General features: G+C 36.6%; 1 protein-coding gene across 1 annotated transcript; it reads right to left on the bottom strand.

Moving 5' to 3' along the window:
* Positions 1-960: 960 nt before the first annotated feature.
* Positions 961-10,803, bottom strand: LOC124253711 (probable methyltransferase-like protein 24). Its single transcript, XM_046687522.1, has 5 exons — positions 10,329-10,803; positions 5,453-5,581; positions 4,683-4,757; positions 1,805-1,943; positions 961-1,263 (listed from the first exon to the last, which is right to left on the bottom strand). The coding sequence occupies exons 1-5, from the start codon at positions 10,430-10,432 to the stop codon at positions 961-963; spliced, it is 750 nt and encodes a 249-aa protein (XP_046543478.1). The 5' UTR covers positions 10,433-10,803.
* Between the last annotated feature and the right edge of the window lie 3,419 nt (positions 10,804-14,222).

Below are 14,222 nucleotides of genomic sequence, written 5' to 3'. Positions count from 1 at the left end.
AATCATAAACATAAGCATGTTTTGATCCCAAATATCATGGCAAAAATCAATTTATTTCCAATTATAAATTGTTTCATGTCCCGCATTTGTTTGCGAATGGGGAAGCCGGCAGAGCACGCGCCGAATCCGACCCATGTCTGACATGCACAATCTTTTTAAACCATTTCAGATTTCACTTTAAAAATATCTTAATGAATTTGACATTGCGTCTCATATTCTCAGGAATACACACAGGTCTGCGATCAGTTATGCAATTCGTTGTGAAGAGTTACCTCCCTTATCAACAAAAATCCAAAGAGTCCAAAACCTCAATTGATTATTACCTTTGAGCTGGCACCCACATACCCGGACTGAAGGTTATCAAACCTTTGTGTGAAATAAAATCTTTCTGTGAAATATCGAAAATAATGTTTAAATTTGAGTTTTAAAAGCACTCTTTCTCTCATTTGAAGTAATTCGTACATTGCTTTTAATTTGGAAAAATATATTCAACCATTGTGTGACATTGTCTTCCTTGAGAGACATTCGTAGAAGTTGTAAAGATGAAAGATAATCAAGTTCTATGGACAGTCATCTTCTCTATTGCATTTGGAGCGACGCTTAAGTGTAGACACTAACACCGTTATCACTTGTTTGATAACGACGTTAGTGTCTTCACCGAAACGTCACATTCATTGCGATAAAGAAGTTGACTGACCATAGAACTTGGTTTTTCCTCCAGGACATCGTCATATATCAAGGACTATTCGTTTACCGTGATTCATTATCGCCATCTGTATATTGTCATATGCATTTATTGTCATTTGAACAAACAACCTTCTTCCATGTCCATCCCCAATGCTTTGGCCTGCTACTTCAAAAGATGTTCAAACCTCCAAAAATAATTGCAAAAATATGCCAATGCTAACGGATGTACATTCTCTAAAAGCTGAAGTGTTCTTCATCGGCGTCCAATATCAGTCAGCAAACTTTCATCATGAATATTTCGTGGCATGAAGTCCTCTGTTTTCCAGCTAACTTGGACTCGTAATGACACCATTTGTTTCTATGAGTGTAGAATATCCGGTATCCCAAATCATATAAGTCACGGAATATGTTCAGAGCCGTGAAATACTTTGCTTGTGGGGGATCGTCTTTTTTAAGTGTTATATGCACCTCAAACACAAATTGAGTCACATTGTGTAAAGCGTTGTTTCTTATTATTTCCGGAAACACCTGCCACTCCATTTCTTCAATATCCACTTTCAAAACATCGATTGTAGTCTGAAAGAAACAGAGGCATTATGTATTATAGCAATGTTCATAAAACGCAACAATAAAAAGTATCCTTGTTTCTTAGTCCACATTGAAAGAATTTGTCTCATATATTAGGCAATAAATATAAAATATATACATATGATCGGAATATGAAGTGTAGAATTGTCATATACTCCCGTGTTAATGTTTTTGTAAAATAGGAACTTGATAATGGTGACCTTTCGCATCAACAGGAATCCGTCCTGACAACCAATATCAAATCATAGTGAGTGAGTGAGTATGTTTTTAAACCGCTTTTCGTGAACGAGTATGTTTTTTACGCCGCTTTTAGCAATATCCCAGCAATATCACGACGGGGGACACCAGAAGTGGGTTTCACACATTGTACCCATGTGGGAATCGAACACGGGCCTTCGGCGTGACGAGCGAACGCTTTAACCATTCGGCTACCCCACCGCCCCAGTATCAAGTCATAAGCTTAGAGTTTAATGGAATAAGAAGTTGCACCACACGTTAGCCACGGAAGAGAATTACGTTCCGGATTTACCTGTTGGTGATGGAGGGACTGACGTATATCTGCGAGAGTCTTCACTGGCCAATTCTTGGGAGATTTACCGTTATAATCAGCCACTCCTAAAGAGTGGAACGTGACATGGTCCCCGTGATGATGGTCTGGTTGACCCATACTATAAGCAGAATGAGTGAGTGAGTGAGTTCAGTTTTACGCCGCTTTTAACTATATTCCAGCTATATCACGGCGGGGGACACCAGAAATGGGCTTCACACATTGTACCCATGAGGGGAATCGAACCCGGGTCTTCGGCGTGACGAGCGAACGCTTTAACCACTAGGCCACCCCATAAGCAGAATGATATAGCGGTACAATGAAGTCGTGTGTCATTCCATTACACGAAGCCACATTTTGGTTTACCACTATGTCAAATACCACCCTGAAACGTACATTCATAAATACACATCCTAAACTAATTCCGACCTTATATCGACAAATACAAAGTATCTTTATAAACCGGAATATACCTCCAACCTTTCAGCCAGAAATATAATCTAACGATTATATATCTAGAATAATAATCTTCGCTCTTTAATCTAAACATGTAATACACCACTTATATTCAGAATAATTATCCCAAACTTTCATCTTGATCATATAATCAAACCCTTATCTCCATAAATATAGGTTACTTTACAATTGACAGACACCCATTTGACATACAGTCGATTGACAGACACTGAACTAGAAGGTTAATTAGGGTAACATCTACGGGAATGATGGAACAGTCCACTGTCTGGTCAGTAGGGTGAGCCTGAAATAGGTTCGTTACTGAGAAGTTTGATTGTGTGTAAATAGAACTTTGTTGTGATTAAATGATAATCCGTCTTCTTTTCTCAAAATTGTTTTTACTATCACTTACTATATATAATATAAAAACAGGTTTGTCACTGAGAGGTTTGATTGTGTTTATTGATTGAAGCATATTTTGTTCATCCAAGAAAATGATTGGGCACAAGTTATCCAACTTAGAAAATTCCTCTCCAAATAATAGGATATGTACTGAGAAAACGTTTTGTTTGAGAGATATAGATATGTAGATATTTGAGAAGATTCTGATTTTCAGTAATTGATGTATGTTAAGATTAATACTAATCAGTGTCCTAGTTGTAACAATACATTCTTATGCGTAATGGGAGGACACCGAAATATACAAACTACTCGTATCTCCAAAAATATACACCCTTCTCTTATCTAAAACAATATACACCCTTCTCTTATCTAAAACAGTATACACCCTTCTCTTATCTCCAAGTTATACACCCTTCTCTTATCTCCTGAAAGCTGTCCTTCCATTACGCAGTTCGCAGACGCCTTGAAACAACAACATTTACGGTTCAATGAACAGATTAGCTACTACCTGTTACCTACACATTATAATGGAATAGTCCAAATAAAAACACAAGAAAAAAACTGGAGCTATATTACTTCGAAAGATGGCCGAAAGGACATTAATTTGAAGTTTGATTGCTGCATAATTTTCATAAACATTTGGGTTTAACCTTCTCGTCTTCTCGTTTGAATAAAAGTTACAAAAGAAATTGACACATTTAGAGTATCACACTATATTTTAAACCTTTACACAAGTGTTAGTAGATCAAGCGTAGCCATAACTGCAACTTTAGGTCCTATAGTGTGCAATATTCAATACATTGGGACTAATATTGCAGTTTCAAATGAACAAGTTAATGGACAGCGATTTAATTCAAACCTTATAAGTAAAACTGATAATATTAATGGAAATGATTTATACAATTTTATCTTGTAATTTTCAATGGAATTTTGTGAGGGAATCCAAAATAATTCATTTATTGATATTTTTTTACGATAAGATAACCTGTACATAGAATTAAAAACATAACATTTGCATTGTTATTCAAACTTTTTTTCTATTTTGAAATACTTTGGGAATAACAAGATAAGCGGGTACCCGTTCGGTCTCGCTTTATGCGTTGCTATGCAACAAAATACCTCTTATACAATGTACGACATGGATTTAGGACCGCGTCGTACGACATGGATATGACGTCTTTGTGAAACGGTCGTAAAGGAGGTCGGAAGAGGGTCGTAAACAAGGTCGTATGGGCTACGACCTCCTAAATTTAGGAGGCTTTTGTGAAACGCGGGCCTGGCCCTTATATCCAGATAGACACACCATAGCTTATCACCTAAAATTACAATCCTTAAGTATATTTTGAGATATGTTTTAAGGCTCTACAATAAAACATGTATGTAACTTATCCTGAAATCCGGAAATAAGTGTATCACCCTCATGTAAATGTACATTTTATCTTATTTTTAGCCACTTTTTTCACACCTTCATAGATCGTCCACCAAAGTTAGAAAGATACATCTTTACCTTGGATATAGAAGTATATTGTCATTCCATTTACAAATGTACAATTTTATCTTAGAATTATAGCCACTTTTTCCCAACATCATAAAAAGTACACATCTCGTACTAAGATAGACTAGAACGCCCATCAACGTTAGAAAAATACATTTTATCCTTGAATACAGAAGGATATTGTCCTACAATTTACAAATGTACAATTAAATAAATATATATAGCCAATTTTTTCCAACCCTCATTAAAGTGCATATCCCATACTTGGATCGATCGCCCACCAACGTAAGAAAAATACGACTTTCCCTGTACATAGAAATAAATTGTCATTTAATTTAGAAATGTGCAAGTTTATCTTACCATTATAGCCACTTTTAAGACACATGCACGTACCCTTATATCAAGACATGCATCACATCCTATCATTGATAATTATAAAGACATCCGTGCATCAACAGGTAATTTAGAGAACAAGTGGTTCATATCATGAATGTTGTGTGTACTTGCCTTGGATCAAACGAGTGAATTTCACACTTATATTCTTTGGCCATTTCGTCATCAAAACTGAAGTCATTGTTGATGCTGGAAAATCAAATGTTACAAAGTGTGCTGAAAAACGCGAAGAACGGTTTCTAAAGCATATCTTCATAGTTTCAGTCAATTAAATTAAATGCAAATCAATCGAAGTTATGCAATGTGTCCAAGTAACCCTAACAAAGGCAAGAGCGTTTTGAATGTCAGCTTCTTTATTTTGAGGAACACGACGTTTCATTTACTTGGTGAAAGAGTAAGGAAACATCGTTTTCATAAAAATTTAGAAACTGAAGTCCATAAAATTCATGCCTTTATGTGTATCACCTATAAATGCCGAATACTTTGCAAGTTATAAGACTTACCAATTATATGACTCGTTATGACACTTTTCAAACTATTTCACAAACCCCGGTACTTTACAAACTACCAAAGCAAATGTGAAGGTAACTGATGAGAAAACGAAAGCATTGATCTTCATAATAGAAGAATATTATACAACATGTAAAAACCGTAGGCGGACTACATGCACCTACATAGAAAGGACAATTGACAAAGTACATTAGTCTGTTAGTAGACAAAAAAACCCACACAATTGCATTACAGACAAAAAGAAGTTCCTGACGATCTGCTATCTGAAGAGTCACTGAAGATGGAAAGCTGCCTCTTTTTAGAGATGTGGCCAAGACAGCACAAACGCATTGTGACATATTCAGCTTGGACCAGTTCTGTGGTCGTTTTCTCACCCGAAGGAATAGACCAGGCACGATTTCTTTGGTTTGACGAGGGGGTCGTTACAGATCTCCCAGCCGCCATCTTGCTGATATCCCATTCTTCTCATGTCCCCACACGCCACCTGGATGTTTTCCACGTAACTGCAAGGTCAAGGTCACGTGTGAAAACAGTATCTCGTCATTAGTACGTTCAAGACGTTCATGACGTTACAAGTGTTTGGGAGTAGACTTTCTTAATTGAGTATCCGGGATTCGAACCCAAACTCTCATAGTAAGCATCAAATGGCCAGCACACTTAGAAAGTTTAATCACAGATTTAACACTTCTAACATTTGACAACTTTCTAATAGTGCATTGTGTGTTAATGTCTCTACCGTGTAACTAGCCCGGTAAGGTCAAGGACATATGTAATACGTTAACCGTCAGGGCTGGATGTTCGCTATATGATTTGGAATCGCCACACTTCAAGAAACAAGGTCAATGTCATGGGTGCTTCGGGTTGCCGCCATACGCCACCTGGACGTTCTCCGTGTAACAAGTTGAAGGTCATGTATGATGCAGAATATCCAAAGATGTCCATGACATAGCAAGGTCAAAGTCAAATACATTACATTCCAACACGTCATCCCGACGTTCTCCACGTGTCATCGTGTGATGCTTAGTGTCTACGCTCTTCAATCATCAACAACATGTTTGTCAAGGTCATTCTATACGTTATCATTAAACAACAAACCAACAAATCATAAAATATGTAATACGTTCCATTTGGCCACTAGGATATTTTCATTAGGTCATATATGACAAAATTAGATCATCTCCACAGCTGGGAGAATTTATACTCCTGATCACTTGATCATCTGATCCAGACTCGGTCGTTACAGACTGACGTCATACAGCGGAGTGCGTTGCAATTCTAAAACAAGAGAGGCTGAGTGAGTTAGTGTGGTTTTACTTCGCTTTTAGCAACATTCCAACAATATCACCAGAAATGGGCTTCACACATTGTACCCATATGGGGGATCGAACCCGGGTCTTCGGCGTGACAAGCTAACGCTTTAACCACTAGGCTACCCCACCACCCGTCTAAAACAAGAAGCAGAAACCAAACCCCTGTGATGACAATGATGACACAATGAGTGATGAAGCATTGTCCTATCGGTATTAACTGTGTATTGGTGGTCTACTTATCCGAATGACCTGGAATAGTAACTCACATGTATGACTTGCTTGATATTGCAAACTACAGCATATGGTAAAGGCATCTTTGTCCCACGGAAACTTAAAGTTTAAAGAATCAGTATGCCTTTCTGACGTGCAATGGGTTGGATATGTTCATATGACTCAATATAAAAGCGACAAAACCCTTTCCACTTCATTAAATCTCTTCTAACAGCAGAGTCGATTGTAATATTCTGACTATATCATGAGCATGTGTTTATGAAATACTATGAAATTGTAATAATATAAGCTGTTCAGGTGTGAGAACATTCTGCCTGTCAGGTGGCAGTGGTCATAAACACATGCAAAGGCTTGTCAATTGTTCAGCTGAAAACAGCAAAGGAACGTACGGTAAAAGTCAAAATAGGAATAGCATATCGGACATATTTCTTGTCCCAGTAGCGTCATATTTGGACGTGTCCTCCACAAGTCTACTATGAAGCGTTTTAAAACCTCACTGATGCTTCGTCGAGTATATACACTCACACAATGACACGTATAACTAAAGGATTGACGACGACTAAATGACGCCAGAATGAATGTTTCTTGTGCTCGTACTGTCTTGAACTATATCTACTGAGTAAAACATATTGTTACATTAGAAGGGAAAAAATCATGAAACAATCTGCTTTTTAAATATTTCAACTTCCTTCTGTTGTGGTTGTTCGTCTAAATAATGAAAATATTGAAAAAACTATTCTCAATAAAAAAAATGATCTTCATTGTTTCATAAATTTGACACTAATCGTAACAGTGGAATCCGTTTTCACATTTGACATCCAGTTACACGTCGTTAAGTTTAGGTACATGGTTTAAAAGTAGTGTTTCGGTTAAATGTGTTTCGATCCGTTTATGGGGTAGTTGTGATCACATACAGAATATACTATCCCAAAACAAGAAATGCATCGGCATTTTGTATTTTAGATATCTATTAATTACATATATTGTTCAAACAATCGTCAAAATATGTAACAAAAGTGTTGATAAAATGATTTTGCATAATTGCACAAGTAATAAAAAACCGACTTTACCTGAAAATGTTGATTTTGATGAGTTTTCTAACAATGATTAAAAAGGCATCGCCACAACGCAACAGAAATCACCTTCCAGTTGAAATTGTGCAGCAAAGAGCATGCACTGTCTGGCTATAAAAATCCAGATAACTTTCGGAACTCCTCATTCGTTTTGAAGGAGTTTCAAGGTCAAATCACTACCCCAGTGGGCACACGTACGTTGAGGCAACGTTTGGTTGATAAACCTTTCATAAACGTTGATTCAACGTTTATTATACGACCAAAGAAAATTAGTCGAGATTCGTTTAGTTTTCAACGTTGTTTCAACGTAAGGAACCAACAAAATGTCAACTAATTATTTCCTTGGCAAATTTTATACATAATTTATATTGGTAATAGGCATCCAAGTTAGCAACTATCATTTCTGAACATTAATTTCATAAAAGATCCAGATCGACCTAGTGACAGATATAATCTAATATATTGTTTGATTGTGCATCGATCAACGGACCGAAATATTACGTAAATTGCAATAGAAAATGAAAAAATCAATGATTTTAAGTATAAAGTCATCAGTTATCCGAATTGCATTAAATATGATATTTTCAAAATTATATAATTCCCGACAATTTGCTTTCAAACACATGCAGATGTTGACCTTTCGATCGCTTCGTTTGGTCATGTCCGGACATGCGCACAATTATCGCGCGCGCAAAGGCAGTTGGTCGTTATCAGTTCAACGCAATATCGTTCTTTTTTCAACATCTTCACGGCATGCTGGTGTTTATTTGGTAAGTATTTCATTCATGTATAATGAAAACGTAGGAATGTTGTTTAAATCTAGCAGGTCAATGTAGCAGGAAACTCCGAATTAGGGCTGATGTTTATCTCACAAGGTTACCGGTATGTGACGTACGTGTTTCTCAATTTCGTGGAAGCCCGTGTTTTCCATGAACTTGTTTTCTTATATTTCAATATATTTGCATGCATATTGGTATTTTATTATATAATCGAATAAGTAACACGACATAAACGACAACTGGGAAGAACCATTAATGGCATATTCTAGACAGTAATCAGTGTTTACAGAAGTGACAAGTGCACTTATACTCCATACTCCAGAGTCCACTCCAAGGCTCCACTCGAAGACTCCACTCCATATTTTACAGTATGCCATTCCTGGCGTTTCCCTGGTGATATTGCTTGAATATTGCCTAAAGCGGGGATATTTCCTGACCTTATCGCTTGCCTATCACCACGCAGAGATTATGGTTGATAACCTTTGCAAGCTGGGTCAACATGCTGATAGGCAGTATTTGTTTAGCACTAAGGTTTAGCATTTAGTTTCGAGGGGGTCAGGGTGCTCACTGGAAGTGCTAGAGACAGACCTATAGGGCTACCAAAGACGGCATCGTCCCAACGTACAGAATCAAAATGACCAGATCAGAATCGGATAAAGATCGATATTTTTCTTGCTAACCTGAGAACAGTGGTAAGCGTGTCCCAGGATCATTGAATAAGTCGTGGGTGATCCTCGCTTTGTGAGTCTTTAATCTTCTTGAAACATTTATATATATTTCATCACCTACATAGTGTTTCAAGCCAGTGGCTAACCGCTTAGGTAGAAAAAGACTCTCAAACATCAGTTCTATCAGTATTGGAGATGTATATACAAAAATGTATTATGATGTATATTTAAACGATACCCCTGTTGGTTTTGTCTTTGAATACATAGATAATTCAGGACATGTAAACTGTGTATGCCATCTGCTTGAGCCAATGAATTGAACTATCTGTTTAAATGTGAATCTTTCAATGATCCAGATCCATTTTTGTTTCAATTAAACATACACCTTTCCCTAATATCAACATATTCCAGAAATGTGAAGAACTAGAAAAGTAAACATAATCAAGAACCTTGCCAAAGTACCTTTGGGTGTGATTGTATTGTATTAACTGTGTACAAAGCTTGTTCAGTTGTGTGTTACTATATAAATGTTCATATAAATTGTCAAGCAATATGTCTTAATGTCGCCAAATATTTTGACAGCATAAACGACATCGTGCAAATTGAGATAAACAGTATTTATGTACAGAAACTTTTCACCAAATACCATCTTCTGGTATGATTGAGCCAATGACCTTCTACTCTCCAAGCAGATGCTCCAGCATTAGATCAAGGAAGTGGACTCATTCATAACAGAGACTTTATGTATCAACATCTGAGATGTGAATGATCTTTTTGAGAAATACATGAAAAGTGACTTGATACAATAATAATCTATCGTCCTTATCTGCGATGAAGATTAGGCATTTGTCTGACCTTATCTGTGATGAAGATTGGCCATTTGTCTGACCTTATCTGTGATGAAGATTGGCCTTTTGTCTGACCGTATTTGTGATGAAGATTAGCATTTGTCTGACCTTATCTGTGATAAAGATGAACCATTTGTCTGACCTTATCTGTGATGAAGAATAGCCATTTGTCTGACCTTATCTGTGATAAAAATTGACCATTTTACTGACCTTATCTGTGAAAAATATTAGCCATTTGACTGATCTACTTTCATGGGATTTCTGGTGTCCCCGGCCGTGATATTGCTGGAATATTGCTAAAAGCGGCGTAAAACTAAACTCACTCACTCACTCTCACTAACCTGTGATAAAGCTGGGCCATTTGCCGGATGTCAAGCTTGCGTATCTCTGATTTAGTAGGTAGCACGTGGCCTCGTTGACAATCCCCGCTGACTGTAACCGGCATGAACACGATCTCCTAGGGTGATAAATTACACCAGTTTATATGCACAGAATATTTGACTTTTCAGGTCAAATGCTTTGCTTATCTCGTTCTCTGACAAATTTGGTAGTTTCATGAACGGCCAAGATCCGAATGTCAACTTTCACTATCCACTCTGATAGAAAACACAAAGCTTCACGATGTTATTCTTCAAGCCATAGTATCAACCAGGCAGACAGAAGCGTTATCGTTTTCGAGTGAGATATCATTGTTTCAGATTAATGCTATATTTTATCACTAAATACATGTCCAAAATTGGCTTCCACGTGTAACACGCGTAGTTGGACATTGTTGGAGATATATTTCTTCAAGTGTATAACTGATTGCTTAGCAATAAACGTTTGCTTCTGATTTTCACTTAACTAATTGTCACGAACGTCAGCAAATAGGGTGTTCCTCTTTTACACAATAAATGCAATTCTAACAAGGGCTATTTTTGTTCATTGTATTAATGTATTGTTATCTTATTGTATGATGTCATTGTATTGTATGACTACATAAATGGAATGATGCTTCACTCGAAATATGTACATCCGTACGTTCTCATCAATATGCTCAAACATGGGTGAGTGTGAGTGAGTTCATATTCATCGTCACATCGGCAATAATTATAATAATAATAATGTTTAGGCCATTTATATAGCGCCTTTCCACATATCGTGACGTACAACTATATAAGTTGGCAGGTACGGATGATTGGAAGTCACTTGTCAGAAATATCAATAATATCAATATAGATCAATAATATTAGAAGCTATAAAACTGTTTACGATGAACAGTAAAACTACTAGCGTATCACAGATATAGATATAGAACTAGCATGTAACTAAAAACTTATACTATAATGTAGGACAATGCAATATATAAATGGGCAATAGATCATCAGCAACTGAAGGTAGATCACCATGCTAAAGACCATTGGGATTTATAGTACTTTGGCTACCTGCATGGACCTCAAACATGGGCAGACAATATATGAGTATACAATGGTGTGAAATTAGAATAGTATGTTCAGACATTGTTCCCATGTGGGGAATCAAACACAGACTGTCGTCATGAACGCTTTAACCACTTGGTTACCCCATCGTTCCTAAATGGGGTACGCATAATTTGAGAAATGGGCAAAACCTCTTTGAACTGAAAATTCGGATATATTCATATGGATGAGAATGAACATTTGTATATTTCAGTTGCATGTTTGAACTGATAACACTTAATGTGAAGGTAAGGCTATAGAGGTTTTCGAAAACGTTTTTCAAATATTTGAGCACAAAAAAAATCAATCAGATGTTCTTAAGAATGACAACGTTACAATTATATGGTAACATGATATAAAAAAATGAAAGCACTACAAGTATTCGGTTTCATTACAAACATGATAACAAGAAAAATGAAAATATTACAAATGTATGGTAACATTAGATACATGATAACAAAACCTGACAACATTACAAGTACATGATATCATTAATGAAAAAACAAGAAAATCATTACAAGTATTTGGCTACATTACAAACATGATAACAAGAAAATGAAAATATTACAAGTAGGTTGGTACATTACAAACATAATCACAAGAAAAATGAAACAAGCATATGGTGACATTACATACATGATAACAGAAAAATTGAAAACATTACAAGTATGATGGTACATAACAAATATGGTGACAAGAAAAATGAAAAAATATTACAAGTATATCACATTACAAAAACATGATAACAAGAAGAATGAAAATAATAAATTATTATGGTGTATGGTTACATCACAAAAATGATATTAACAAGAAAAAACATGTACATAACAACATTTAACTTATGTCACATTACAAACATGATAACAAGAAGAATGAAAATAATAAATTATTATGGTGTATTTTATATTAACAAGAAACATGATAACAACATTTAACTTTGGCCACCATATTTCTTATATGTATATTTTTCAAAGATTTCGGAAAATTGGCCACCATATTTCTTAGATTTCGCAAAAATGGGGGTGTTTCTCAGTAATTTAAGTAATGATAATAATAAAAAGATTACTTTTATAGCGCCTCATCCACATCACCCAGGGACATGCTCTAAGCGCATAAAGTCACATGTATAGTCATGATTTTAATCATTTTGAAACGCCAAACTAGGAAAAGGTCAAATAAAAGTCTGCTTGTCATTTGAACATGTGTGAGCATTGTCACACCAATGTTTTAGGATCTTATAGAAGCACATTTCCAATTGAATCTTCGGCATGACAAGAGAAGGCTTTAACCACCTGGTTACCTCACTGCGCCCGCTTCATTGGGAAGATGAAATAAATAACCAGGTCATTATATCGGCATCACAGGCATGAATCAGGATTGCTAACTCTCTATATACGAGACCCTTGAAGGTCCGGTTAGACTTAGACTCCAGCAACCCATGCTTGTTGTAAGGGGCGACTAACATGATCGTGTGGTCAGGCTCGCTGACTTGGTTGGGACAATAGTCATGTAATTGTATTCCAATTACGTAGATCGATGCTCATTCTCCACACTCGATTATTTACAGAGACCGCCGCCATATATAGCTGGAATATTACTGAGGTTGGCGTTAAGCAACAAACAACAAATAAAAAACAAACAAACAAACGAACTGAATATATATTCAAAAACTTATGACTACGGCGCGACGACTCAACAGCACAAACAAAGCAGTTCATTCTTGAAATTAAAGGCGTTATAAGGGGGGAATGTTTAAAAGTGACCGTCTTTTACAATATGACGTTTTACGTCAAATAATAATTTTCAAGAAAATTCAACATTATCAAGTTTTGTTGAAGAAAGAAAACTGAATTCTCTATGGACTGTCGAAGCAAATTGTTCTGTTAAAAATATCGGGCCAACGGAAATGTGTATCGGAATTGGCTGAAGTATTTATACGTTTTAAATCCCGTTTCGTTTAACGATTCCACTTTTAGACGTAACCTCGGTCAGCCAGTTCACAGGATTCTCGTCTTCCGGGATTTTAGCCGATTTACTCGTAATAAAGTTATTATGGTACGCGTTTGTGGCTTCCGATTGATCATTATTATCATGAGTGTATGTTGCATTGATTAATTGTAGGCATGATTTTCGTTAATGGGTTTATTAGCCAATAATAGATTTGGCCCGCCTTGGCCCGGCCCGGCCCGACTTTTAGGCCATCCCGTATCCGCCAAAACGTTGAAACAGAAACAAAAGTTTCGACAGCTGCGAAGTTCAATTGCTAGTGGAGCGAGTTGAGAAACACATCTCAATGCTAAAGAGCAAGCTATGCAGCACAGTTACCCACGAAAGAAAAAGCAGATATCACATAAACTGCGAACAGAAGATATCAATTTGCAAACAAAATGGATAAAAATACAGTTCAAGGCAGCTCGACATGAGAAAGACCGGGGGAGATCCGTGTATTGCCCCATTGTCAACGACGAGTGAGAACAGAGTGAACATTTACAAGGATTGTCCCATTTTCACTTTACTCACTTGCATGAAATCAGAGGATCTAGTGACGCCAAGAGGTTAATCAATAATAGCGGTATTTCGTGGTTCTCAATTGGCGAGCCTATTGTTAAAATCGTGCCAGCTGTGTGAATATATCTATTTTGCCTGCCGGCTGTTACTCACCCGCGGCATATGTGTCCCAAGGGCATTGGTCTATATTGTTGTTAGTCGATACACGCAGTTTGAGAAGACGGTTTAATTACTTCCCGAAGTGTTATCTCCTGTAACAGAATCAAGTTG

Source organism: Haliotis rubra, unplaced genomic scaffold, assembly GCF_003918875.1.
Source record: "Haliotis rubra isolate DU_JTF1 unplaced genomic scaffold, ASM391887v1 Scf55, whole genome shotgun sequence".
NCBI lineage: Eukaryota > Metazoa > Mollusca > Gastropoda > Lepetellida > Haliotidae > Haliotis > Haliotis rubra.
The sequence above is the reverse complement of the archived record's forward strand: the minus strand, read 5'-3'. Positions and strand labels throughout refer to the sequence as shown.

Bases quoted from the DNA above. Each gene is read 5' to 3' on its own strand.
- LOC124253711 (XM_046687522.1), bottom strand. From the start codon at position 10,432: ATGCCGGTTACAGTCAGCGGGGATTGTCAACGAGGCCACGTGCTACCT. The intron at 5,582-10,328 runs GTTAGTGAGAGT...TTGACCTTGCAG, and splicing joins ATGGCCCAGCTTTATCACAG to TTACGTGGAAAACATCCAGG. The intron at 1,944-4,682 runs GCAAGTACACAC...TTCTGCTTATAG, and splicing joins ATTCACTCGTTTGATCCAAG to TATGGGTCAACCAGACCATC.